The following is a 27,779-nucleotide window of genomic DNA, read 5'->3' as shown; positions in this document are numbered from 1 at the left end:
GCAGACATTTAGAAATTGAATGGTTATAATTGAGGCACCATGACATTTTTGCCCAAAACCTGGTTGCCTCTGCAAGGAGGCAAGTGGATATTCCAGCATGAACAAATATTACTCAGTTTAATATTCTTAATTATTTGTGTGTATACCAAATGGGAGGAGAATAGAAGTGTGCTACGGACAGTATTGAGCAAGGAAAGAAACTGGATGACTTTAAAATACATTTTAATCAAGGTCTTTACAAAATCAAATCTTGATTAGAAAACAGATACTGAAAAACCAAATGTCTCTAAATGAGCACAACTGAAATCAGTCATTACGTTTTCAGAGCTCATGGAGCTTAAAACATTGAATAATATTCTGATGTATAATTGAAACTGCAATGTTCGAATTGTATTTTTTCTCCAAAAATAATCAATATCCTCTTTTCTTGTGTCTGGGTGTCTTAAGTTGTACACTTCAGGGAAAACATGCCCATCAAAGCGATCAAACACAAGACAATGTATGAACAAGAATACATTTTACAAAAGATAAAATGGTAAATTGTCCACCAATAAACTCTTCAGGGACTATAATCCCTTTATTAGACTGGCTGAAACTCCACCAACACTGTTGGATGTGGCTACGCAAATAAAGCTTTGATTCTTTTCACCACCAACGTAAGGAAAGTCTCAACAAAAAATAAATGTACTGAAAAAAATAAAATCTTACTTAATCTACTAACAAAAGAAAAACATACTGCCATAACTTGCAGGAATGAAAAACAGACCATCGACAATAAAATGTCAAACTTTTAAAAAGAGAAAATAATCAATTATACAGTGTCCAACAAAGTGTGTCTCGCTGTGAGATCATCGGCGAGCAGGAGGGATCAGGAGCTGGGTAGCAGTCACAGAATCAGGAAAAAGGTTGTGATATGTCGGGAGAGGGACGTATGCCGCTGTGATCATTTTACCTGTGAAGAAAATTACAGTTCAGACAAAACATCTTCATAAACAATGACTGCATCACTGACAATTTACTACAGTCACCAGCCAGTTCATTAAGTACACCACGTCGGTCCCGAAAACGGATCGCTCCTACAGTGAGTCACATTGCCGTGGCAATCAGACAAGCATCCAGTTACTTTTGTTTGAAAGTTAGAAATGGATAAAACGAGGGCCTAAGAGACTGAGCGTGGTATCGTCGGTGCCAGGCGTACCGGACCCAGTATCTCAGAAACTACCAGCCTCCTGGGATTTTCACACACGACAAAAGACATTGTCGACGGCAGTCCTGTGGGTGAAAACAGCTCAATGAGAGGACGAAGGAGAATGGCAAGAACCGTGTGAGCTAACAGGCGGGCCACAATTGGACAAATAACAGGGCAGTACAACAGTGGTGTGCAGAAAGGCATCTCGATACACACAACTCGTCGATCCTTGCCTGGTCTATTGCAGCAGAAGACCACACCGGGTTCCCCTCCTATTAGCTAAAATGCACATGTTCACAAAAACTGGACAATTGAGCGGGAAAACATTGCCTGGAATAGCAAGTTCAGTTTACTTCAGTGGCGTGCACAGTTCCCAGACCTCAACCCAATAGAGCCCCTTTGGAATGAGATAGAACAGACTGTTTGCGGCATGAATGTACCACCATCCAATCTGCAGAAACTGATGCCATCGCGTCAGCATAGACAAACATCCATGTGGAAGGTTTCCGACACCTTGTACAATGCCCCCCAAAATTCTGGCTGTTCTGGAGACAAAGGGGGATGCGACACAATACTAAATGGGTGTACCTAAAAAAAAAAAAAAACTGTCCGGTGAGTGTAACGAGTACCAGTCAGTCAGTTCTCTTACCTGCAAAATATCGACCATGTAATGCGTTTACTGCAGCCATGGCAGCAGGAATGGTTGGACATTTCACATACACGTTGCCCTAAAAATAAAAACAATAACTTTAATTTCTATTTAAGACTGCAACCATTTCGAAACCATTCAACTACACTTAAGTCTTACTTCAGTGGAATTCTTATCGACGTATATGTGCACAACTCCTCCATGTTTGTTGCATTCCTCAATGACATCATGCTGAATGTCAACATCCCAGCCTGGGTCATCTTCACTGTAAAACCAGATGGGAATTCATCACCCACAAGGGACTAGTGATTGGGACCAGTATTTGGGAACAAATATTATCTTAAGTCCAAAGAAGTGTATGGTTTGTGTACTTTCAGCAGCTGGCCCCACTTGGGTTACAAAGATGCTGCATTGAACAACTAGATTAATAGTTCAATACTTACGACTGAGGGTTGAACATGTTAGACAGCTGAAAACAGTGTGTAGCAAGTGGCTGGGATGGCAAGTTCATAGCTGTATTCATGTTCATATTCATGTTCATGTTCATAGCAGGATTCATGGCAGCTAAAAAAAAAAAAGTCAAAATACATCATATCACACTAAACTAACTGAACTTTATTCGTGTTTAATGTGCGTGTCAAGCCAGCCCAGTTCTGAAGCGATTCTCACAGACCAGCTCCTCGCATCATATCAACCAATCATAGCGTCTCACTGGCAAAAATCAACAGATTCAATCAATGCCGGATAAAACATGCCCTTTCCAAATAGCTCAGAGAAAAAGAGCCATGACAGTGAGATGGGCTTGTACAATTGATCATCCTTTTATTACCTGATACAGCAGCCATGGCACCAATAGCAATGGCCCCACTCATCTGTAGGGCTTGCTGTGCGGCTGGAGGAATTTGCAGTCCCGTGCCTGAAAGATATTGGGCTCGACATTTGTACTTGTTCACACTTTATAAATCGGTTCTGAAGTGAAACTCAGTATAGAATGAGACATGATTTAAGTATTATTTCAAGATTCTGTGAATACAGGCCCTGGGCTCTCAGGCTTTACCTTCAGCCAGTCTGGCCATGAGCTGCAGGCGCCCGGTGGTGCCTAGGTCAATGCCCGTCCTCTCCAGCTCGTCGCTGTCCAGGAATGAACTGGCGGTGGAGGCATCTGTGCGCTCCGTGACATGGCCCACCTTCATGGGCCGGCCTGCCAGCTCAAACCCGTTCAACTGCTCCAGTGCCTTCTTGGCACACTCTGCGTCCGAGAACTAGAGGACACAAATTACATTTAAATGACTTACATAAACACCAATCAGTGTTTATACAGACTATTTTTTTTAGGGGTGGATCGGCTTAATATTGCGGAAAGATTGTTGCTGCCATCAATGTAATTGTCAATCCCCCCACATATTTTGTGGGGTAAATAATTATATATACAGTGGGGCAAAAAGGTATTTAGTCAGCCAACAATTATGTAAGTTCTCCCACTTAAAAAGATGAGGCCTGTAATTTATCATAGGTACACTTCAACTATGACAGACAAAATGAGAAGAAAAAAAATCCAGAAAAAACACATTGTAGGATTTTTTATGAATTTATTTGCAAATTATGGTGGAAAATAAGTATTCGGTCAAAAACAAAAAAAACGTTTCTCAATACTTTGTTATATACCCTTTGTTGGCAATGACAGAGGTCAAACGTTTTCTGTAAGTCTTCACAAGGTTCACACACTGTTGCTGGTATTTTGGCCCATTCCTCCATGCAGATCTCCTCTAGAGCAGTGATGTTTTGGGGCTGTTGCTGGGCAACACGGACTTTCAACTCCCTCCAAAGATTTTCTATGGGGTTGAGATCTGGAGACTGGCTAGGCCACTCCAGGACCTTGAAATGCTTCTTACGAAGCCACTCCTTCGTTGCCCGGGCGGTGTGTTTGGGATCATTGTCATGCTGAAAGACCCAGCCACGTTTCATATTCAATGCCCTTGCTGATGGACGTTTTCACTCAAAAGCTCACGATACACGATACATTAATTCTTTCCTTTACACGGATCAGTCGTCCTGGTCCCTTTGCAGAAAAACAGCCCCAAAGCATGATGTTTCCACCCCCATGGTGTTCTTTGGATGCAACTCAGCATTCTTTGTCCTCCAAACACAACGAGTTGAGTTACCAAAAAGTTATATTTTGGTTTCATCTATGACATTCTCCCAATCTTTTTTTAACCTTTATTTAATTAGGCAAGTCAGTTAAGAACAAATTCTTATTTTCAATGACGGCCTAGGAACAGTGGGTTAACTGCCTTGTTCAGGGGCAGAACGACAGATTTGTACCTTGTCAGCTTGGGGATTTGAACTTGCAACCTTCCGGTTACTAGTCCAACGCTCTAACCACTAGGCTACCCTGCCGCCCCTTTTCTGGATCATCCAGACTGGACATGTACTGGCTTAAGCAGGGGGACACGTCTGGCACTGCAGGATTTGAGTCCCTGGCGGTGTAGTGTGTCACTGATGGTAGGCTTTGTTACTTTGGTCCCAGCTCTTTGCAGGTCATTCACTAGGTCCCCCCGTGTGGTTCTGGGATTTTTGCTCACCGTGCTTGTGATCATTTTGACCCCACGGGGTGAGATCTTGCGTGGAGCCCCAGATCGAGGGAGATTATCAGTGGTCTTGTATGTCTTCCATTACCTAATAATTGCTCCCACAGTCGATTTCTTCAAACCAAGCTGCTTACCTATTGCAGTCTTCCCAGCCTGGTGCAGGTCTACAATTTTGTTTCTGGTGTCCTTTGACAGCTCTTTGGTCTTGGCCATAGTGGAGTTTGGAGTGTGACTGAGGTTGTGGACAGGTGTCTTTTATACTGATAACAAGTTCAAACAGGTGCCATTAATACAGGTAACGAGTGGAGGACAGAGGAGCCTCTTAATAACAGCTGTGGAAATGTTTTTGAGCCAATCCGTTGTTATGACATGGTAGGGGTGTTATACAGAAGATTTCCCTATTTGGTAAAAGACCAAGTCCATATTATGGCAAGAACAGCTCTAATAAGCAAATATAAGACTGTAAAATCTTAATTTAAATCAAATAAAATTGTTTGTCACATGTGCTGAATACAACAAATTTAACCCGATCAACAGCCCTGCGCCCCTTCAGCAACTTGCCCAGGACTCACCCATTTCTCTTTCACCCAAATCCAGATAGCTGATGATCTGAAAGAGCTGCAAAATCTGGACCCTCTCTTTCTAAAATTAACTGCCAAATTCTGCCTGTTCAACCTCTCTTTCCTATGGTCTGAGATCCCCAAAGATTGGAAAGCTGCTGCGGTCATCCCCCTCTTCAAAGGGGGAGACACTCTAGACCCAAATTGCTACAGACCTATATCTTACCCTGCCTTTCTACGTTCTTCGAAAGCCTCAGTTTACAAACATACCATTTCGAATCCCACCGTACCTTCTCCACTATGCAATCTGGTTTTCGAGCTGGTCGTGGGTGCACCTCAGCCCAGCTTAAGGTCCTAAACGATATCATAACCGCCATCGATAAGAGACATTACTGTGCAGCTTTATTCATCGACCTGGCCAAGGCTTTCGACTCTGTCAATCACCACATTCTTATCGGCAGACTTTTATTTCACCTTTATTTAACCAAGTAGGCTAGTTGAGAACAAGTTCTCAATTACAACTGCAACCTGGCCAAGATAAAGCAAAGTGACAGTTACACATGGAATAAACAAACATGCAAAAAAGTCTATATACAGTGTGTGCAAATGAGGTAGGATAAGGGAGGTAGGCAGTATAAAGGACAGTGTGGCGAAATAATTACACACTGGAGTGATAGATGTGCAAGTAGAGATACTGGGGTGCAAAGGAGCAAAATAAATAACAGTATACACCAATACACATCAGCCACACGGTGGCGCTATAACGTCCACAAGTTTCTCTTGCTCTGTTTGACTGAAATTTAGCACACGCTCGGGGTGGTGTCCAGCTAACCTGTAAAGTATGGTTGTTTGCCGCTTGGGGGTGCTGTTGGACAATCGTTCATGCAAGCTCATTGGCTTATTGCAGCCATATAGTTGTGGAAAATATTGCGTTTGAAGATTTGCATCCATACAAGCCATATACCAAATTTGGTGCCTAGCGGTTGTGGTTGAAGACATTTAAAGTCGTCAACATAAAATAGTCCAAAATAGGAATATTGCATGATGTGTTTTAGTTGTGGTATTTGGCAATGAGATAAGGGGTACAGAAGGTGATGTGTCAAATTTGTCCTGATGGTGACACTGTGGGCCCACATCCTGAACCCTGGCATTGCTACTTGCAGTTATTATTATTTATTTTTTATTAAATTTTTCTGGCAATTTGGGTGAAAAATTATAATTCACATGTCATGAGGCCTAGGAGGGTCAAACCTGGCATGATGGTGGGCCAAGTTCCACACCATCTTGTGCCATGCCATTAGGCCACATGATGGCGTTATAACAATCTATTTCACATGCAAACTTTGAAAGGTCACGCCCCTCAACCCATTTGACCTAGTCATGAAATTTGGTCTTTGTCCTTCAAAATAAACATTTGCCTCTGACCCATAAGGTCCGCCATAATGGATTTCCTGACATCTTGTTTTTTTGTGAAAAACACAACGCTACTTCTCTGGTACCGAATGACCGATCTGTACAAAATGGTTTGAACAGATAGCATTGTATTTTATAGTAAACAAATTGACAACAGAATTGCAGCATGCTTATATAGGGAAGGACACTCAACAAGCACAGCACTTACACAAATGTAATTGATTGGCTGAGAGAAATTGATGATAAAATTATTTTTGGAGCGGTTTTGTTATACTTCAGTGCAGCTTTTGACATTATTGATCATAGTCTGCTGCTTGAAAAACATATTATGGCTTTACACCCCCTGCTATAATGTGGATAAAGAGTTACTTGTCTAGCAGAACACCGAGGGTGTTCTTTAATGGAAGCCTCTCAAATATAATCCAATTAAAGTCAGGAATTCCCCAGTGTAGATGTTTAGGCCCTTTTTTCAATTTTTACAAATGACATGCCACTGTCTTTGAGTAAAGCCAGAGTTTCTATGTATGCGGATGACTTAACACTATACACGTCAACTACTATACGGAATGAAATGAGTGCAACACTCGACAAAGAGCTGCAGTTAGTTTCAGAACAACCTCAGTCTGCAAGGAATAAGTTAGCCCTAAATATTTCAAACTTAAAGCTTTGTATTTGGAACAAAACACTCCCTAAACACTAAACCTTAACCAAGTCTCTTAATAAATCATGTGGAAATTGAGCAAGTTGAGATGACTAAACTGCTTGGAGTAAGACTAGATTGTAAACTGTCATGGTCGAAACATATTGATGCAGTAGTAGCTAAGATGGGGAGAAGTCTATCTAATAAAGCGATGCCCTTCCTTAACACTATCAACAAGGCAGGTCCTACAGGCCTTGGTTTTGTTGCACCTTGACTACTGTTCAGTCGTGTGGTCTGGTGCCACATAAAAGGACTTAGGAAAATTGCAATTTGCTCAGAACAGGGCAGCACGGACACCCATGCGTACCCCACAAGACATGCCACGAGGTCTCTTCAGTCTCCAAGTCCTGAACAGGCTATGGGAGGCACACAGTACTACATAGAGCCATGACTACATGGATCTCTATTCCACATCAAGTAACTGACGCAAGCAGTGAAATTAGATTTTTTTTAAAAATAAATAAACACCTTATGGAACAGTGGGGACTGTGAAGCAACACACACATTGGCACACACACATGGATTTAGTACTGTAGTGGTTGAGCAGGGTCCTGAGGACACACCGTGGTGCTGTGTAATCTGTGATATTGTAATGTTTTAAAATTGTATAAACTGCCTTAATTTTGCTGGACCCCAGGAAGTGTAGCTGCTGCTTTGGCAGGATCCATGATAAATGCTATACTTGGCAAAAAAGACAGTCAAAATATAAATCAAAGGAATCAGGTTTTGAAGTCTAGGATATATAAGAATGCTTAAAAAAAAATTTTTTGGACACATTTTTATTTTTGTCATAAACTACCTCCCACACTTCCATTTGTTTGTATGGGTTACCTTCAGACAAATCAGAAGCAAAACGGAGAACGCCATTGTGTTCATGAGTCTACCCTTTCCATAGTGGGGTCATATTGTACTGAACAAAAATGTAAACGCAAGAATTTCAAAGATTTTACTGAGTTACAGTTTATATAAGGAATTCATAATGAATTTATTTCAATTTGATTACAGAAGTATATTAGGGTAATGTGCCCAATTTGTCCTGATGGTTCGCACAGTGAGCCCATAGCTTCTACCCCAGCATTGCTGCTTGTAGCTTTAATTATGGTTTCTGTCTGGAGCATCTACTGGTGTAAAAATCACCATGGATGCAGGCTGTGTATTTTCAGTGGCAACTTTATTTGGACTTATTTTAGAATGTTATAATTTTAAATGTCAATGCATAATGCTTTATTCTTAGCAGTTTAGTTGGACTTCTTACACAACAATTTTCAAGGACCTCAATTTTATAATTAAGTGCTTGAGAAAGTCCTTCAATTTGTCTGTCTATTTGTGGAAAAATCACCCTGATTAACTCTTTAGTTATGTCAGTTTACCCATTTTCTTATGGTTTGTCCTACACCTAGTGACCTGCTTTTCAAATGATATGAACAAAAAACCCTCCATTTTATTTGGAATGGCAAGCCAGACAAAATTAAAAGGCCCTATTTATAAAACTAATTTAATTCAGAGGCCAGAAATGATTAAATATTAAAGCATTTAGACCTCTCACTAAAGGCATCAATCATACAAAAGTCATACTTAAATCCAAACTGGTTCTCTAGTAAATAGTGTTTAAGAATGGCTTTTTTCCCCTTATTCAGATTACACCTGCTCACTTTCCGTTTTTTGAAAAGGAAATGATCTCAAATATCGTAATTTTTTTAAATGAGCCTTAAAGTTGGTTGCAATTTCAGTTTAATCCACCCGAAAAGACAGAACAAATAAATAATACAACAAATATTGTGATTAAACTCAAATATATTAGTTGATAAAAAAATGTTACAAAAAAAATAACTCAAGATTCCTCAAACAAAAAAACTTTCACTTTTTCACTTTCGACTGACTCTGCTTTTCCTGATTTCTTCGCCATGATATCTTCAATGAAATCGTGGAAAATACAACTTTCCGAAATACTGCTGCGCGTAACAAGCGTCACAGCAAGTCCTCTGATAGTCAAGGCTAGAATGGAGTTCCTTAAGCGTGCATTTACAAACAAGGAATGGTGGTCCAACCCAAAACCATTACATACTGGAGTTTACCTCAGCTCATTGGCTATCTACCCAGTTCGATTTTAAGAAGACCAGTGGTCATTGGGCAGAAATACAGTCAATCAATGAAGCTTCGCTAAAATTATTGGTGCGCAAGGAAGTAGGCTATAAAAATTGATTTTATCAAAGAAAACGGCACTTAATTTGATCACTGGGCCCCTCAGGAAGAGAAATAAGAGCAAGATATCAGAATCTAAGTCATAATTTTATACCTTCAGAATGTGTAAACTGTCATGGCGGAAAATGTTTCTGTTGATTGCTCTTCTCAAACAAAAGCATAGCATTTGTTCTCTGAAATAGCTATTTTAAATCGGAAAACGTAGTCTGACTATCAAGATTCTAATCTTTTGAAGGATGCAAGACACTTGCATTTTCAAGAATGTTTAATGTTACAACGTATTTTTAGTTGTCACTCTGAAATTTCCCCTGATGTTGATCCCTGTACAGGGATCGCAGCCATAAGAGGATTTATTAATTATTAATCTAAATACATTCTAGGTGACTACCTCATGAAAATGTTTGAGAGAATGCCAAGTGTGCAAAGCTGTCAACAAGGCAAAGGGTGGCTACTTTGAAGAACTGAAAATATATATCTTGATTTGTTTAACACTTCTTTGGTTGCTACATGAGTCATGTAATTGTTTTGATGTCTTCACTATTATTCTACAATGTAGAAAATAGTCAAAATAAAGAAAAAAACCTTGATTGAGGAGGTGTTCAAACTTTTGACTGGTACCGTGTGTGTAATAAATAAATAATACACACACCCCACCTGAGACCTGGGTTCTATCAGTTCTAGCCTAGTTAGTCAAAGCTGCCTGAAAAAAGAGGGGTCACATGTTGATAAACGATTTCTTCACATTATATGCGCAGCAATGCATACGCGGTTGCAAATAATGCAATTAGCAGGGAAACACCATTGTGAAAGGTTTCACGTGACAGATGAATATATGCAACAACTAGCATGGGTTGCTAATATGAATAGGATTGTGCATTTGGCTACTGGACAACAAAAGAAAGTTGATTTGAAAACCAATAGAACAGGAGAGAAAGACTTAATGGTATATGGAAATCTTTAAAAAATAATTGCCTAGACGTTTGGTTGGATTTTGGCTAGGCTACTTTGAAGCAAGATACTACATACGAGTCATGTCTTAAAACATTTAGGTTTCAAACAATTAAATATATGTTAAAAATGCATACTGCCTCCAGCTCATTTAAAAGTAATGTGATGTGCTGAAGCCTGCCTAGCTGCCTAAGCACTTGACAAGTGAAAGAGAAGCGCACTTCAATTGCCAGCCGAGAAAAAAAATGTAGCTTTATTTTCTTTTTTAACACTCGATTGCCTTCAGAATTGTTGCCCAATGATTGGGCTTATTAAAGCACGTTTCACTCCACCAGCAACAAAAAGCAGTTTGAACTCTATCAGCAGCTCTCACGCTACATCACTGATATTTCATAGCAATGAATACGCAAAAATACATTACTTCACAATGGGATTTTTTCTTTTTTGGGGACAATAGGCAACTTGATTAATCTGCTTTACATATATTTTATCATCCAAAAGCCGGATATTACCGACTAACGGAAACCCTGGTGTGCATGTAAACGAGGGGATTTAAGTTCATAATAGAGGAAAAGATGGTCATACCCACACTGGATTTAGTGTGATACTTACAGTGATGAAGCCATATCCTTTAGATCTTCCAGTCTCACTGTCCATCATGAGCTGAATACTCTCAATCTGGTGGAAAGAAATGGATAACAGATTAAAATCTGCATAGCACTGATATACTGTAGCCTTACAATCTGTGTGTCCACTCTTTTCATAGGCTTAGGCTTTTGGTTGCATTCAAGACAAGGTTGTTTTTATTGACCTCTGTTTTTTGGCGTATGAGTGGCCTGTCATTTTGATATTAAAAAGATGCTGCTAATGTCTCCAGTCATATGAAATGACATAATGACATGAAATGGTTTTATAAAAGGGCCATATTTTTTCACGCCTAGTTAAATAAAAAATAAAAAATGCATACCCTAATAAACGCTTATGCTCAGCTCTAGGCCTGCTCATCTGCTCTCTGTTCAGAACTGTTATTTTTGCAAACAGTGAGTGAATTATATTAACTTACAACAATGACTTGGCCTACTGTTAACAAATCTACACACTGGCCAACCTTAAAGTATTTTTATCAGTACCACTTTAGCCCTGGACCCCATGACAGCACACATGCGACACCCACACTGCTCAAATCATAGGAAAATGCATTTTTTTGCCTATTGATGTCATGTTGGCCAGTAGGAATGGTAGGCTATAGACTTATGGGTCCTTGGCTGCTCTTCAGTAGGCAACTAGAAATATGTTTAAAACTTCTTTGGGATAGGGGGCAGTATTTTCACATCCGGATGAAAAGCGTGTACAAAGTAAACTACCTGCTTCTCAGGCCCAGAAGCTAAGACATGCATATTATTAGTAGATTTGGATAGAAAACACTGAAGTTTCTAAAATTGTTTGAATCACGTCTGAGTATAACAGAACTTATGTAGTAGGCAAAACCCAGAGGACTAACCATTCAGAATTATTTATTTTTGAGGTCAGTCTCTGTTCAATGGGTTCTCATGGGGAAACGATATTTCTTAGACACTTGTTTGCAGTTCCTACCGCTTCCACTGGATGTTACCAGTCTTTGGAATTTGGTTGAGGTTATTCCTTTGTGCAATGAAGTACGGCCATCCTGGAAAAGGGTAACGCTGTTGAGAGTTGGCAAGACTTGAAAAGTAGCGTTAGTTTCCTCTCGTCCTCTATTGAAAACAGATAGACCCGTCTTCAATTTGATCGATTATTAACGTTCAAAATTACCTAAAGTTGTATTACAAAAGTATTTTGAAATGTTTTGGCAAAGTTTACAGGTAAACTTGAGATATTTTGTAGTGACTTTGCACAAATCGGAAGCCGCTTTTTCTGGATCAAACGCGCCAAATAAATTGACTATATATATATATATATATATATATAATATATATATATGACTATATATATATATATATATATATATTGATATATATATATATATATATATATATATATATATATAGACAGAATTAATCGAACAAAAGGACCATTTGTGATGTTTATGGGTCATATTGGAGTGCCAACAAAAGAAGCTCGTCAAAGGTTAGGCATGTTTTATATTTTATTTCTGCGTTTGTGTAGCGCCTGCAGGGTTGAAATATTATTTATCTTTGTTTACTGCTGTGCTATCATCAGATAGCTTGTTATGCTTTCGCCGAAAAGCATTTTTGAAATCTGACATGTTGGCTGGATTCACAACGAGTGTAGCGTTAATTTGCTATCTTGCATGTGTGATTGAAAGTTTGAATTTTATAGTATATTATTTGAATCTGGCGCTCTACATTTTCCCTGGCAATTGGCCAAGTGGGACATTTGCATCCCCCTATCCCAGAGAGGTTAACAAGTGTAGCTTTAATTTGGTGTATTGTGATTTCACCAAAGTTTAATTTTTATAATAATTTATTTGAATTTGGCGCTCTACATTGTCACTGGATGTTGGCCAGGTGGGACGCGACCATCCCACCTATCCCAGAGAAGTTAAATGTACAATCAGGGGTCTGCCTAGGATTTTCTGACAAGATGGTGCTGATGTAGGCCTAAGGTTAGGTTAGAGGGGAGGTCAGGAAAGGGTCCGTGAACTTTCCCCTCAGGTTTAACATTGAACTTTTTTTTTTTTTTTTTTTTTTTTTTTAAACCTGTAACTGCCATTTCCTGAATCTGTCTGAAATTATATCAAACGAATGAACACAGTCGTGTTTGATCAAAAATTAAATTGAGGTGGTTTCAATGACACTGCATTTTATAGGTTACATTTACGGTTAATCATTCCAATTAACAGGTGTTTTTATGTGGAAAGTCAAGCAAAATTGTACATTGGCTTCTTAACTATGTTAGGGGAGAAAATACTGAATAATTCAATTACCAGATGCAATGTAGTAGTCCAGCCTCTACAGGATCGGTGTCCCCGCCCCCACGGGACAGTTTAGCTAACGTGCACTAATGTGATTAGCATGAGGTTGTAAGGAACAAGAACATTTGCCAGGACATAGACATCTGATTTCAGCAGAAAGATTAACAAGAATTTTTAGCTAACTGTACTGTCCAATTTACAGTAGGCATTAGTGAAAAAATACCATGCTATTGTTTGAGGAGAGTGCACAGTTATGAACTTGAAAATGTATTAATAAACCAATTAGGAACATTTTGGGCAGACATGATACAACACTAACCTCTTGCGACGAGCAATCCCGTATCATAGCCTCAAATGCATTAGCATAACGCAGCGGACATAAATACCCCTAGAAACTTTTCCTATTCATGAAAATCGCAAATGAAATGAAATAAATATATTCAAACAAGCTTAGCCTTTTGTTAACAACACTGTCATCTCAGATTTTCAAAATATGCGTTACAGCCAACGCTAGACAAGCATTTGTGTAAGTTTAGCATGGCATAATGCTATGCTAGGCTGTGCTGGCAGCAGGCAACATTTTCACAAAAATAAGAAAAGCAACCAAATTAAATCATTTACCTTTGAAGAACTTCAGATGCTTTCACTCAGGAGACTCCCAGTTAGATAGCAAATGTTCCCTTTTTCCAAAAATATTATTTTTGTAGGCGAATTAGCTCCCGTTTCTTCATCATGCATGGCTGAGAAATAGACCGGAAAATGCTACAACTATAACGCCAAACTTTTTTCAAAATTTGCTCCATAATAGCGACAGAAACACAGCAAACGTTGTTTAGGATCCATCCTCAAGGTGTTTTTAACATATATATTCGATAATATATCCGTCGAGGCAATTGGTTTCTCATAAGAAGCGATTGGAAAAATGGCTACCTCAGTATTTTATGCAAGATTTTCTGCGGGAGACACCATTTGACCACATGCTATATATGGTCCCTTACAGCCATTCCTCAATGGAAATGCCTAAAAAGACATCACAATGCTGAGACACCTTAGGGAATACGTGGAAACCGTAAGCTCATTCATAGCTATATAAAGGAGTCATTGGCATGAGGCGGTTTTTAAAAAAATGCGGCACTTCCTGGTTTGATTTTTATCTGGGTTTCGCCTGTAACATCAGTTCTGTGGCACTCACAGACAATATCTTTGCAGTTTTGGAAATGTATGCATAGTTGAGCATCTTTGTGACAAAATCTTGTTTAAAACGGGAAAGTTTTTCATCCAAAAATTAAAATAGCACCCCTTAAATCCAAGAGGTTAATTAAGAACAGAACACAATGGTTCATTGGATCAGTCTAAGAATTTGCATACATTGCTGCCATCTACTGGCAAAATCTAAATCGCGCCTAAACTGGAATACATTGCGATCTTTGTCTTGGATTTCAAAGATTAAAGAAAATAAATGACGCATGTTTTTTTCTTTGTATTATCTTTTACTAGATCTAACGTGTTATATCCTCCAACATTAGTTTCACAGTTCCACAAACTTCAATGTGTTTCCTTTCAAATGGTATCAAGACTATGCATATCCTTGCTTCAGGTCCTGAGCTACAGGCAGTTAGATTTGGGTGTTATTTTAGGCAAAAATAAACAATTTAAAAAAGGGTCCGATCCTTAAAACCTCTTGAGGATAGGGGAGATGCTAGCGTCTCAACTGGCCAATTGCCAGGGGAAATGCACAGCGCCAGATTCAAATAAAATGCTATAAAATTCAAACTTTCATTAAATCACACATGTAAGATACTCAATTAAAGCTACACTCGTTGTGAATCCAGCCAACATGTAAGATTTTAAAAATGCTTTTCGGCGAAAGCATATGAAGCTATTATCTGATAGCCTGCAGCCATCCTCACCAGCAGTGTAAACATAGGAGCTAGCGTAGCAGGCGCTACACAAAACGCTGAAATAAAATATAAAAAATGCATTACCTTTGACTAGCTTCTTTTGTTGGCACTCCAATTTGTCCCATAAACATCACAATTGGTCCTTTTGTACGATTAATTCCATCCATATACACTGCTCAAAAAAATAAAGGGAACACTAAAATAACATCGTAGATCTGAATGAATGAAATATTCTTATTAAATAATTTTTTTGTTTACATAGTTGAATGTGCCGACAACAAAATCACAAATTATCAATGGAAATCAAATTTATCAACCCATGGAGGTCTGGATTTGGAGTCACACTCAATAGGCTGATCCAACTTTGATGTAATGTCCTTAAACAAGTGAGGCTCAGTAGTGTGTGTGAACTCCACGTGCCTGTATGACCTCCCTACAACACCTGGGCATGCTCCTGATGAGGTGGCGGATGGTTTCTTGAGGGATCTCCTCCCAGACCTGGACTAAAGCATCCGCCAACTCCTGGACAGTCTGTGGTGCAACGAGACATGATGTCCCAGATGTGCTCAATTGGATTCAGGTCTTGGGGAAGGGGCGGGCCAGTCCATAGCATCAATGCCTTCCTCTTGCAGGAACTGCTGACACCCTCCAGCCACATGAGGTCTAGCATGGTCTTGCATTAGGAGGAACCCAGGGCCAACCGCACCAGCATATGGTCTAACAAGGGGTCTGAGGATCTCATCTAGGTACCTAATGGCAGTCAGGCTACCTCTGGCGAGCACATGGAGGGCTGTGCGGCCCCCCAAAGAAATGCCACCCAACACCATGACTGACCCACCGCCAAAGCGGTCATGCTGGAGGATGTTGCAGGCAGCAGAACGTTCTCCACGGCATCTCCAGACTCTGTCACGTCTGTCACATGTGCTGAGTGTGAACCTGCTTCATCCGTGAAGAGCACAGAGCACCGGTGGCGAATTTGCCAATCTTGGCTGTAAAAGCACAACCCCCACCTGTGGACGTTGGGCCCTCAGAGTCTGTTTCTGACCATTTGAGCAGACACATGCACATTTGTGGCCTGCTGGAGGTCATTTTGCAGGGCTCTGGCAGTGCTCCTCCTTGCACAAAGGCGGAGGTAGCGGTCCTGCTGCTGGGTTGTTGCCCTCCTACGGCCTCCTCCACATCTGATGTACTGGCCTGTCTCCTGGTAGCGCCTCCATGCTCTGGACACTACGCTGACAGACACAGCAAACTTTCTTGCCACAGCTCGCATTGATGTACCATCCTGGATGAGCTGCACTACCTGAGCCACTTGTGTGGGTTGTGGACTCCGTCTCATGCTACCACTAGCGTGAAAGCACCGCCAGCATTCAAAAGTGACCAAAACATCAGCCAGGAAGCATAGGAACTGAGAAGTGGTCTGTGGTCCCCACCTGCAGAACCATTCCTTTATTGGGGGTGTCTTGCTAATTGCCTATAATTTCCACCTGTTGTCTATTCCATTTGCACAACAGCATGTGAAATTTATTGTCAATCAGTGTTGCTTCCTAAGTGGACAGTTTGATTTCACAGAAGTGTGATTGACTTGGAGTTACATTGTGTTGTTTAAGTGTTCCCTTTATTTTTTGGAGCAGTGTATATCGAAAATGCCCATTTATAAAGCGCGTTTGATCCATAAAAAAACAGCTTAGAAACGCAACTACAAGATATTTCAAAAGTTGCCTATAAACTTTGCCAAAATATTCCAAACTACTTTTGTAATACAACGTTAGGTATTTTTAAACTTTAATAATCAATGAAATTGTAGACGGGGCAATCTGTATTCAATACATGAACGAAAAGAAAAAAGCTCTGCTCTTCACGTCTTGTGCAACTCACAAAAGTGTCCACTGTTCCGAGTTGGCCTACTTCCCAATAAGACAAAGGAATAACCTCAGCCATATTCCAAACACTGGCGACATCGTGTGGAAGCGGCAGGAACTGAAAGTAGGTTCCTATTACATTTCCAATGGCAAAGACAATATAGGGAAGAGATGGGAAAAAAAGAAAAAAAATCTGAACAGTTAGTCCTCTGGGTTTTCCCTGCTACATAAGTTCTGTTATACTCACAGACATGATTCAAACAGTTTTAGAAACGTGAGTGTTTTCTATCCAAATCTATGAATAATATGCATATCTTATATTCTTGGCATGAGTAGCAGGAAGTTGAAATTGGGCATGCTATTTATCCAAAAGTGAACATTCTGCCCCCTAGCTTTAAGAGGTTTTAACTTACCGTAGGCTATTTGGAATCCATGGATGGAAACAGATGTGGCCGCGGGAGCTGTTCCGCTAATAGCGTCCTTCAAAGTTATTTTAGGCCTACTAATCTTTGTCTGTTAACGAATCAGTTCTTGATCTCTCCTCTTGATTTAGCTGTATGTCAATAGTCAGTAGGCTACAAATTATATGATATAGTCAGATCACCAATGACAACAAAACATGAATGAAGGGTAGCCTAGTAAATCAGACCCAACTTGGATTATTAGGTCAGGGGTGGCTCTCTGAAACAAGCTCATATAGGCTTAGTTCAGTTTCATATTCCAAATTGTAAGTAACAAGAAAATTTGCCAGGACATAGACATATCTGATTATACCTCAATAAAGCACATTTCCTTGCTCTTCAATGCGCTTGCACCTACTACCGGTGGCAATCAAAGCATGTGCGGGCAAGAAAGTGTTCTCGCTTAGTTGACTAAACGCTGTCGCTAACTACCTTGTCCGTAACGACGCCTTAGTAGCTAAGGAGCTAACTACAAAAGTGGTTGTGTGCTTGACTAACACTTAAAAAGTTTGTTCTACATTTTGTCACAGTGTTATCAACGGACAAAGTGGAGAGCTGCCATCCAAGCTTGAGGGAGGAAAGTAATACTATGACTACAGTTCGAAGCAGAGCGCTACTGATTGGCTCAGCACCATCTTCAGACGGTTGAGTCAAAAACCACAATGTGCCAACTAAAAGCCCATTTGTGCGTATTTTAGGGTCTTTTTTTATATCAGCGTGCTTTGACCTGAAACTGCATGCATGGTACGCAAAATGCATGCAGGTTGGCATGTTTGAATCTACTCACACTATTATTTTAACCTTATGTTAGTCTGCAAATGTGATAGACGCATGGAATGATTTATTATAAAAGGTGATCTATTAGTGTGTGGAGAACCAGCTTCCCCAAACTTGAAACAAATGTGCCACCTATGGGTACATTGTACAACAGCTCTCACCCTTCCAAAAGGCTCAAAAATTCCTCTCAGCATCTCCTCTGTGATGTTAAAGTGTAAGGATCCGACGTAGAGCCTCATCGGGCCAGCGTTGCCCTTCTGCAGGTTGTTGGCCATGGCAGCAGCCCTGTTTTTTTCAGCCTAGAAAGAACACACACAAAGTGACCGTAGGGAAATGGTGCAAATCGCCTTAGGCTGTTAAAATAAAGGCTGTCGAATGATTTAAATAATTAGGTAAAGTTAAGCACATGGATTTCTATAGTTAACTATGGATAATTTACATTTTTCCAATTTGACCCTAATCAAAAATGTTGCAATTTAAAACATTCCATTGGGTTGTATAACCTATTCTAAGACATCTAAGCCAGGTCTGATATAAAAGTTCATGCAAAATATCAGTTAGATCTAGCCTAGGCTACTTCGTATCCATGTTCAAGATAAGCTGCAGCTGACAAGCTGCTAATGCATTAGAATTGGGATCATTTCAAAATATTTTGACCTGAGAACTACAACAAAAACTGTAACTAAAATGGAATAGAAGTTCTGTTTTGATTAAAATCATTGTCGGAAATTAGTGTTGAATCTAGAGGCATTCAGCCAAGGCATTCTAAACATTCTCATTTGGATCGCTAGCGAATGTTAGCATAACTGACTACCGGTAGCTACTTCGGTGCAAATCAAGTTTCTGCTGTTATCTAAAGAAATGCCAGGGAAAGTGTTTATGGTTGAACTTTCTGTACGTTTTCCTTCAAATTTGTGGCTGAGGTGCACGCACGCATAGTGGATGGTTTTAGCACCACAAGTAGGGTGTCCACCCACTCTGCCCAGAGTTGGTGAAAACTCACTTTAGTTATGAAATTTCACCTATGTTAGAAAAGACATTTTACCGAGACAAATATGATTATTCATGTTCTGAAACGTTCGAGGGGCCTTTCTCAAACATTAACATTATATCAAAAGTCATATTTAGCATAACACGAGCTAAATTAAATGTAGAAGGCGGTGAAAATAAAAGGCTTGTGTCCATTGACATTTCAGAGGTACGCTTGTTATTGTGAGAAATCTTCGAGGAATAACCAGCATTTCTAATCTAAAGTGTATACTAAAAGTATCTAAAGTGTATACTAAAATATGAAAACACTACATCATGTCTCAAAATTGATATCACCTCTATATTAGGGATGTGAGCACTTAAACAAAATTGGGATCCTGACGATAAGAAAAATCCCTAATGGAAAAATTATATTTGGTGGGTTTTCCCCCACAAAATTAAAATCAGTGCAGCTGGTTTGTCTGCTCTTTCTCATCGCTAATGATACAAGTGTGTGTTCAGTCGGTTGCGTGTAGAATATCCTAGCCTATTCATTAACGATAGGCCCTGCTTTGCTGAAGTTGCAAGACAAGAAATGGCTAAATACAGCATTCCATTGCAAGATAGAGCTTTTGATTTCTAATAGGATGAGTGAAGTGTTCTCACTCCGGCAGTCTGGTGGCCGACCTGCCTATACTGTGCCCCTCTCTCCGTCCCTCGCTATGAAAGATGCAAGTGTTTGTTCTCGTAAGTATGGCAACTAAATCAGTCTCCTTCGTTCCAAAAATACTGAATCTTAGGAGTCGATTCAGGGTCAGCCCGCCAATTAGGCAGGGGTGGCATTTTTAGCTAAAATGACTGACCAACACCACATAAAAACCGAAATTCTGCCCCAAAATAATGATAATTTATCTCACCCAGTGGCATATGTGCCTGTGGAAATCAGCAGACTCTTACAAGATTACAAGAAGAAATCTAGGGCCTCCCGAGAGGCACTGTGGTCTAAGACACTGCTTCGAAGTGCTAGTGATGCCACTAGAGATCCTGGTTCGAGTACAGGCTCTGTCGCAGCCCGGGAAGACCCATGGGGCGGCACACAATTGGCCCAGTGCCGACTGGGTTAGGGGAGGGTTTACCCGGCAGGGATGTCCTGTGCCGGGCCGGGTGCAATGCACGCTGACACAGTCGCCAGATGTAGTGTTTCCTCCGACACATTGGTGCGGCTGGCTTCCGGGTTAAGCGGGCATTGTGTCAAATCAGGCTTGGCTGGGTTGTTCCTCGGAGGACGCACAGCTCTTGACCTTTGCCTCTCGAGTCCGTACGGGAGTTGCAGCAATGGGACAAGACTAACTACCAATTGGATACCACAAAATCGGGGAGATGGGGGTTAAAAAAACAATTAAAAAACAAGAAATCTGTAGGTCAGTTGTTAAACAAGTATTTTTTCAGTTTTATAAATGACATACTGCAATTCACATAGTTGCAAACACTTAATTCTTTCACAAATTTACCTGACGTTGTTCCATTTCTTCTCTTAACATGTATGGACCCAGAACTTAATTGACCACCTGTTCTGTTTATTTTAGAGACATTTTTCCATGTGAAAAAAAAGTGCTAAATCACAAAATGTGTTTGATTTTATATTTAACCATCCATTTATTTTGAGATATTTGGGCTTTTTTTAAATTTAATTTCTGTTTTAATAAAATACATAATTTGAAGAACAAACTAACAATTCATATCTTGCAGTAAAATGCTTTAAGAGACAAGGTTAAAAAAGGTAATGTTCTTAATTAAATTGTCGTGATCATATATATAGGCGATATCCACCCAAAATAGAATTTATGAATTCAGTGTGTTCTATCATTTAAATTGTAAACAGCACAACAATCTCTCTCAATCTGGAAGGTAAACTCAAAGTATTCAATTTCACGGTGTATTTCGGATGGAATCGATGCATTTGAATGTACCAGAGACCAAAATAGAGCTTTTTTTTGCCAAACAATCTTAGCCCATAGGATGCTGGCTGGCTACTCCACGTGCTTGTGGAAAACACTGCAAACTTAATTCTTGCACAGAATCCAGCCTTGAAGACGTGATTATTTTTTAAACATATTTAATCGGATTTTGACCACATTTTGTCTCTGGCCTCCATTAATTCAGTAGCCCTAATTCTGACCATCCTACAAGGGTAAGAACTCCCATAACTTTTGAACGGATTATGATAGAGACATACTGTTGGGACCATTGGTTTTCTTAAAGGAGTATCTACACAATTAACATTATTTTCCCCATTGGTCAAAAGATGCGTTTTTGAATGGACACCCTACCACAAGAAAGACTGACAGCGCTACTGCAGCTGCCGAGAGCATGTTGCGCTCAAAAGGGGGTGATCGGGAAAAAAAAGACAATTGAAAAAAAATTGGTGCGATTAAATAAACATTTTAAGGCATGAACATTTCAAAAGTTAACTACATTTCATGAATTCAGTTTGACAGCTCTAGTTAAAATAAATAGAAAATGTAAAATGCATGTGAGATGATTACTGACCATTACCTGCGAGGCCTGAACAATGATTGGCACCCCCAGAAGTCGCTGACCAGACAATCCTATAGCCAGCGGCACAGAGTTGGCCTCCACAAACTCAATGTAAGCTATTCCCTTCGACCTCCTCGAATTTCTGTCAGAGATCATGCGCACATCTCTCACCTTGAAAATGAACAAAAATAATCTGTTTTCGAATGGATGGTTTAGGCATAAGAGGAAAAGACATTGCTAAATCCATCGGTCTTGGTGGCTGTGATAAGTCAAAAATAAGAATTTGCACCAGGTGCAGCACCCATCTTCTCAAAATAAAGTGAAATATTGCACGCGCCACACCTGGCGCACGCACCAAACTTTTTTCAGCAGGAATGACAATGACATTACAAGCAGAGATACTCACTTTTCCCACTGCAGAGAAGAACTCTTCCAGGTCTCGTGGACGGATTCTGGCTGCCAGCTGCATGCAAAACACAGTGCGAGCATCCCTTTCCTCTGGAGTCAGGTTGTCAATTGGCTGCCTGTAGAAACAAAGCATTGAATTACTCTTATGGAGGTAAACCCTTTTTTAGTCTTTCACAGTGGCCTCAATCTTTGAGAAAAGCACTTGTATTTTACTATATTTTGCCATCAAAATGGTAATCTCTGCAATCCAGAACAAAAATCATGTGCCAGCTACTCTGCAAGTTTCCGGCAAGTCCACTATGGGTCAAATGTCCCCTCCCCTTTTGAATCGCAGTCTGGCGACATGTGATAAGATACCATATGTTACATAACGCTGTCCGCAAAGTATATTCAAAATGGTAAGCCTACTTTGTCGAGCAAGGGTACACAAGCTTTAAAAGTGGAATGTCAACCTGATTGAGCTATGATGCGTCTTCTCTAAAGTAGGTAGGTAAGAGCGGTAGGGCCACAGATCGCACACTAGCATGATACACATCCTACACCTAGGGGGAAATGGCTGCCGAGGACAGGAAAAGAAGCTCTGTGGGATGCACAGGCAAGAGGGATTAACAAGCTAATCAGCTGAACAAGTGATCTCCCGACCCACGGGGCTTTTGATATTGTGTCTTTTGTTTGACACCCTTTTGGAGTTTGATTGTTATTTGTTTGTTACCAACTGAACATAAATGACGCGCTTGGGCTGGCTGACCACGGAGTCACATCAGAGCTGTCCCCCTGGAATGCAAACCTGCTGTCCGCAGGCACACACCCCCAACACTGTCCACACAATCATACTTTCATGTTAATGCACACTGTCAGGTTACAGAGGAAATAGGCAAGAGTAAGTCCCCTAGAGAAAGCGAGTATAGTGCAACAGTAAGGTTGTTTAAACACTTACCTCACAGGACTCTTCTCTTTCTTGAAAGGGCTTCGGCTTCTGGAACGCCTTCGGCTGAAAGAAAGGGCTCCATTAGAATCTATATGAGTTGATTCATTGCAGGGTCACACAGCACAAAACTACCCACACAAACAGCAGAAAATAGTGTAATAGAAACCTTAGCTTGATGACAGGTGGAGGGCCAATCTTCCCTCTGGAACCACCGTTAAATTTCGGCCCAGAGCTGCGATTGAAAACAAGGTTTATCTCAGTACCTAAGGCCACTACTACTGATCTCATAAGGGGGATAAGGCACTCCAGGAATTAAATTGTGCCAGTCAAGACACTGCAGGCAGGAGTGGGAGGGTTGTTATTTGTTTATTTGGATTCCCATTAGCTTTTGCAGAAACTACTCTTCCCGGGGTCCAAAATAAACAGTGGTTTTGGGGTCCATGTGATGGCACTTGCCTTTCTAAACACTTAGCCTAATCAATCTCTTCACTTGAACAAAACCCTTTAACCTGAAAGCCTAAACGTTCCTCATCTTTTCTCAACTACTGATAAAAAGCAATGCCTTAATTGTCCATTTGAACTGGAGCTGAAGGCGAAAGAGACGCTCACATTTTCCTATACAGACTGGAGTGATGCAGACTCAAGGGAGATGCTGACACCAGATGAGGCATACATACAAGGTAGTCTTGTGGTCCCTGTAGCGGCCGCTGCGCTCTCTGCTCCGAGAGCGGCTCCGGCGCCTCTCCTTACTGCGGCTCCGCTTTCGCTCACGGCTGCGGCTCCTCTTGTGGTCATGGCTCTTCTTGCGATCACGGCTCTTGCTTCTCTTCCGGTCTTTGCTTCGGCTCCTGCTCTTCTTTTTCCTGCAGAAAGAGAATTACTCAATGTAAGGCAGTTAAAGGAGAGACCAATAAACAATAAATACATAGAATAAATACATTTGGGTGAGTTTGCATGCATGTTTCACTTACTTCTTGCTGCGCTCCTCATGGCCATTGGGACTACTGGGCTTGATCTCATCCTAAGCAGGGCCAACAGAAGAACAGCATAAGGACGAAGAGGCAACATTTCAAGTTGTCAGGATCAAGGTGTGTGGGAACAAGAGAAAATAGTTTAAAAATAGTATTCATACAAAAGTTAACATAGGGACAGATCTACAGTTAAGTTAATGAGTGTCTACCAGCCCCCAATCATAAATGTTGATTACTCATTTTGCATAAAAATCAATGAGTACTATGAGTACTAATACATAACCTACATCTCAGGTGCATTTGTCTTCAGCAGCCCCATCAGGATCATTACCAAGGCTATTCTTTGCCTAACATGCTCACCACACCGCTCAGGTTGCGTGCACGAGCGTTGCAAAATAAATGTACACATATATGTTATTCAATCATTGTGGCCAGGTGCTAAAATAGAAACAGGTTCTATTTGTGATGCTCAACACTCTGCAAGTCCAGCTTCTCCCATCTCCTCATTGGTATTTAAGAGCATATACCCACGTCCCAAGTCCTCATTGGTGTTTAGGAGCATATACCCACATGGGTGATTGAAAGATGAACTAACGTCCACACGCCAGCCGGTTGTAATAATGCACCGTAAAGCTGGTTGCAAACCATATTAAGCCGAAAGATAAAATAAAAAGCCAGAGGAAGGAGTTTACGAGAAAGGAATTTGGTTTACCATTTTATCTGTGGATTAATTGTCTGAGTAGAGGACCTTGTGCATTTCAGGTAAAACAACCCAATGTTTATATCCCAGGACAAATTAGCTAGCAACAGCAAGCTAGCTAAATTGCCATAGATGTTCAATGCTTTTTGACCTGTTCCCAAATGAATATAATTGGTTCAGTTTGTTTTGATATTTCAACCTGCGTGTCCTGATCGTGTCTGGTGTGGAGGTACAAAATCACATGCGTGTGTCCGGTTTGGTCAGCATGTAAGACCAATGTGCCCATGCTAGCAGCGAGACAGATCGATTTCCAGTGGGGGGGGTTGCCATTATAGTGATCTCCACCCAGTTTAATTTCGTGAACTGTAAGAGCTCGCACCGAAGCAAACAGGGATTCACACTGCTTAGCAATAGACTACCAAGGAAAGTCATGATTAAATTATAAGATGAGGTACACAAAATTCCTTAGTTGGTGCTGTAGCCAGCAGCATAGAAGAGTTCCATGTTTCCTACAGTTTGTACTTAGTCCTATCAAATTTAGCCTTTACATAAAACAGTGACAAATATAATGGACTTATGGGGAAATAAATATTTGTGAATGAGCATGCAAAAATAATTACATTCTGGTCAACCATGGAGAAAACGCTATTTTGTGCTAAACAGGTTATGTAAAATAACTTGGTGAAAGCAGCATAATAACAAAATCCACACATTCTCTCTCACTAGAATGAAAGAGTGAACATTGTGAATGGACCTGCTTCCTCTACTTAACCACACACCTCATTTACTGAAGGTAAAGGACATACAATCATGTATTTCAATAATGTGTCAGCTTACCAAACCTTCATCATTACAGAGGCAGACAAAGTCAACCATGTGGAACAACCACAAAATGCATACAAATAATTGAATACCGTCTCCCATGGTATGTCTTTTAAATTAAAGGAACTGTCTTCTCAACCAGGCCCAGTCAGCATTTGTGTTTTTCCTAATCAACCGGACTAACGTTCTGCAATCTGTCACAAAGCAGCGTAATGGCTATATGTGAGGTGAAACAGTCAGAAGAGTTGAACAAACATTACAATTGTCTGTAATTTAGGCTAAAATAGGGAATCTATTCTGAACACCTCACATACCGCCCTGGATTCTACTTTGTGACAAACTCCTCAGACATGTGACAAGAATGGTTTGACAGCTGTCAAATTATTGGGTTACCACCCACATGAGCATAAGATTCACCCAAATGAAAGGCATAGCGCATTAGCAATGGGTTTCGCATAGCCCATGCACAAAGTGTTAGCCCAGTTGATAAAATATAGGAGAATGCCAATTGGGCCTGATCAAGAACCCAGTTCCTAAATTAAATGTTATTTTGCATCCACTGCATTCGCCTTGTAGACTGGCCATTCGATGACCACAATTATGTTACCAAGGGGACCACAGTACAGCAATACATTGGGCAATTACTACCTTCATTTTTTGACAGATCACACTGGAATTCATGGAAGTAGAGGTGAGATATCGTTAGGCAAGTCTACAAAAAGAGATAGATGGGCATTTATTCATAGTCTCAAAAGGAACTGCAGCATCACATCAGAAACACAGAATAAGCTACTAGAAATATAGGGTCTGGGGCAAAGTGGTGACATAGGCCACCACAGTACTTACAATAAGGTGCATTAAAATCACAAACGTATTGCCTGGGCCTGTCTGACATTTGACACTGACAAAAATATTTTTTGAAACAGCAAAATACTAAAATATTTTATTCCAGCGTTCAACGTGGGGTCATTTGGAAAACGCCCCTGGAGTTAAAAGGAATGGTTTTGTTGCGATATGGACACAGTATTTACAATACAGTGCATTACAAACCACAAACAATACCTTAGGCCAAAACCCACCTTTCTATACGGAGCCTCAAGCATTGCTTCTATATCAAAGTCATCAGCCATGATGATGGAGCACTAAAGGGGAAGATAGACATAATGTGAACACATCATTAACGTTAGCTACAACACGTCATACGAGAACAGTGTATATCCACCCCGTTGATGCAATAGTTTTTTTTGCATTAATTGTACCACAACCTGCTAACTAGCCAACACATGCTTGTTAACGGAATGTTAGCTAGTTAACAGGTAAGCTTCAGTTCCCCCCGCTAAATATGAGCGGTCTGTGTGTCTACCGTAACGGCTTGTCCATATGAGATGATTGGTTAGGTAACATGTTCACTTGACCACGTTAGCTAGCACATAGATGAACACCGGAGGTAGCGAGCCAACTAACGCTAGCTATCGAACGTTATGGCCACACACGCAGTAGCAAGCTAGCTAAGCAACTATAATGTTATGCAAGAAAACTAGCTGGCTAGCAATTACCATACAACGTATTAAGAAAGACAATGTTCAGGTATTAAATGTACCTGAAAAATGTGTTGTTTCTTCTCAAACAAGACGGACTCCTGAGGGTGTCTTGTTGCCACAAACTAGCTAACAGGATAGCTAACGTTAGCTAGTAGGCCTCTAGTTGTTTTCCTTCCGCGTTGCTAATAGCAAACAAACAATAGCTACATGTAACTTCAAATGTGGGTTTTGATACCCCAAAGCAGTAGAAACTGTGTAAACAGACAATTTAAATAACCTTGATGTGCTGAGAAAAATGTACGCGAGTTCGAAAATACTGTTGCTGCGTCTTGTTCCCCGCGCTCATCTAATGGCGCATGCTGTAAAGAATCCGTGGTCGCGTTCCAGGCTCACTATATTCAAAGATTGTCTATTCTAATGAAAAGATATTCGAGTGACCACTTTAACAATGGAAATACATGTCCTCATAGATGGAAGGCAGGCGGGAGGAGGCGAGGTCAGGTGGCACTATTCTAGCCAATGAGAGGGCAGATACGTGTGTGAACAATAGGCCATATACAAGCTGTGTTTCACGTAGGTTTACCTGGCGGGACGTTTTGATAAACGTGTAAATCTCTCGAGGTAGGACAACGTGACTTTTATCAACATATTCGCCTGTATTTACTCCCGAAAAATGAAACGCTAGTTAGCTGCTAATGTGGCTATCATAAAGAGTTACAAATGCTATGATCTGGACGAGAC

General features: G+C 40.5%; 1 protein-coding gene across 6 annotated transcripts; it reads right to left on the bottom strand.

Moving 5' to 3' along the window:
• Positions 1 to 205: 205 nt before the first annotated feature.
• Positions 206 to 27,468, bottom strand: LOC112223385 (RNA-binding protein 39). 6 transcript variants are annotated; one of them, XM_024386382.2, is made up of 17 exons: positions 27,316 to 27,468; positions 27,098 to 27,220; positions 26,577 to 26,639; positions 23,976 to 24,025; positions 23,682 to 23,867; positions 23,171 to 23,236; positions 23,014 to 23,067; positions 22,075 to 22,192; positions 21,681 to 21,839; positions 18,323 to 18,460; positions 10,862 to 10,927; positions 2,896 to 3,100; positions 2,668 to 2,754; positions 2,282 to 2,402; positions 1,998 to 2,103; positions 1,839 to 1,917; positions 206 to 952 (listed from the first exon to the last, which is right to left on the bottom strand). In XM_024386382.2, exons 3-17 carry the CDS (start codon positions 26,625 to 26,627, stop codon positions 849 to 851), a joined length of 1,590 nt encoding a protein of 529 aa, XP_024242150.1. In that variant the 5' UTR covers positions 26,628 to 26,639; positions 27,098 to 27,220; positions 27,316 to 27,468; the 3' UTR covers positions 206 to 848. The 6 variants fall into 6 exon arrangements, with proteins under 6 accessions (XP_024242150.1, XP_024242152.1, XP_024242151.1 ...); XM_024386384.2 differs by adding an exon at positions 26,146 to 26,209 and having other exon boundaries at positions 27,098 to 27,461; XM_024386383.2 differs by having other exon boundaries at positions 21,687 to 21,839; positions 27,098 to 27,462.
• Between the last annotated feature and the right edge of the window lie 311 nt (positions 27,469 to 27,779).

This window comes from Oncorhynchus tshawytscha, unplaced genomic scaffold (genome assembly GCF_018296145.1).
Source record: "Oncorhynchus tshawytscha isolate Ot180627B unplaced genomic scaffold, Otsh_v2.0 Un_scaffold_330_pilon_pilon, whole genome shotgun sequence".
Classification (NCBI taxonomy): Eukaryota; Metazoa; Chordata; class Actinopteri; order Salmoniformes; family Salmonidae; genus Oncorhynchus; species Oncorhynchus tshawytscha.
This window is presented reverse-complemented; position numbering and strand designations above follow the sequence as displayed.

Excerpts from the sequence above, each read along its gene's own strand:
- LOC112223385 (XM_024386382.2), bottom strand. The coding sequence starts at position 26,627 with ATGGCTGATGACTTTGATATAGAAGCAATGCTTGAGGCTCCGTATAGA. Across the intron at positions 23,068-23,170 it reads CCACCTGTCATCAAGCTAAG|CCGAAGGCGTTCCAGAAGCC; the intron begins GTTTCTATTACA and ends CCTTTCTTTCAG. Across the intron at positions 3,101-10,861 it reads AAGGATATGGCTTCATCACT|TTCTCGGACGCAGAGTGTGC; the intron begins GTAAGTATCACA and ends TGTGTCCTCTAG.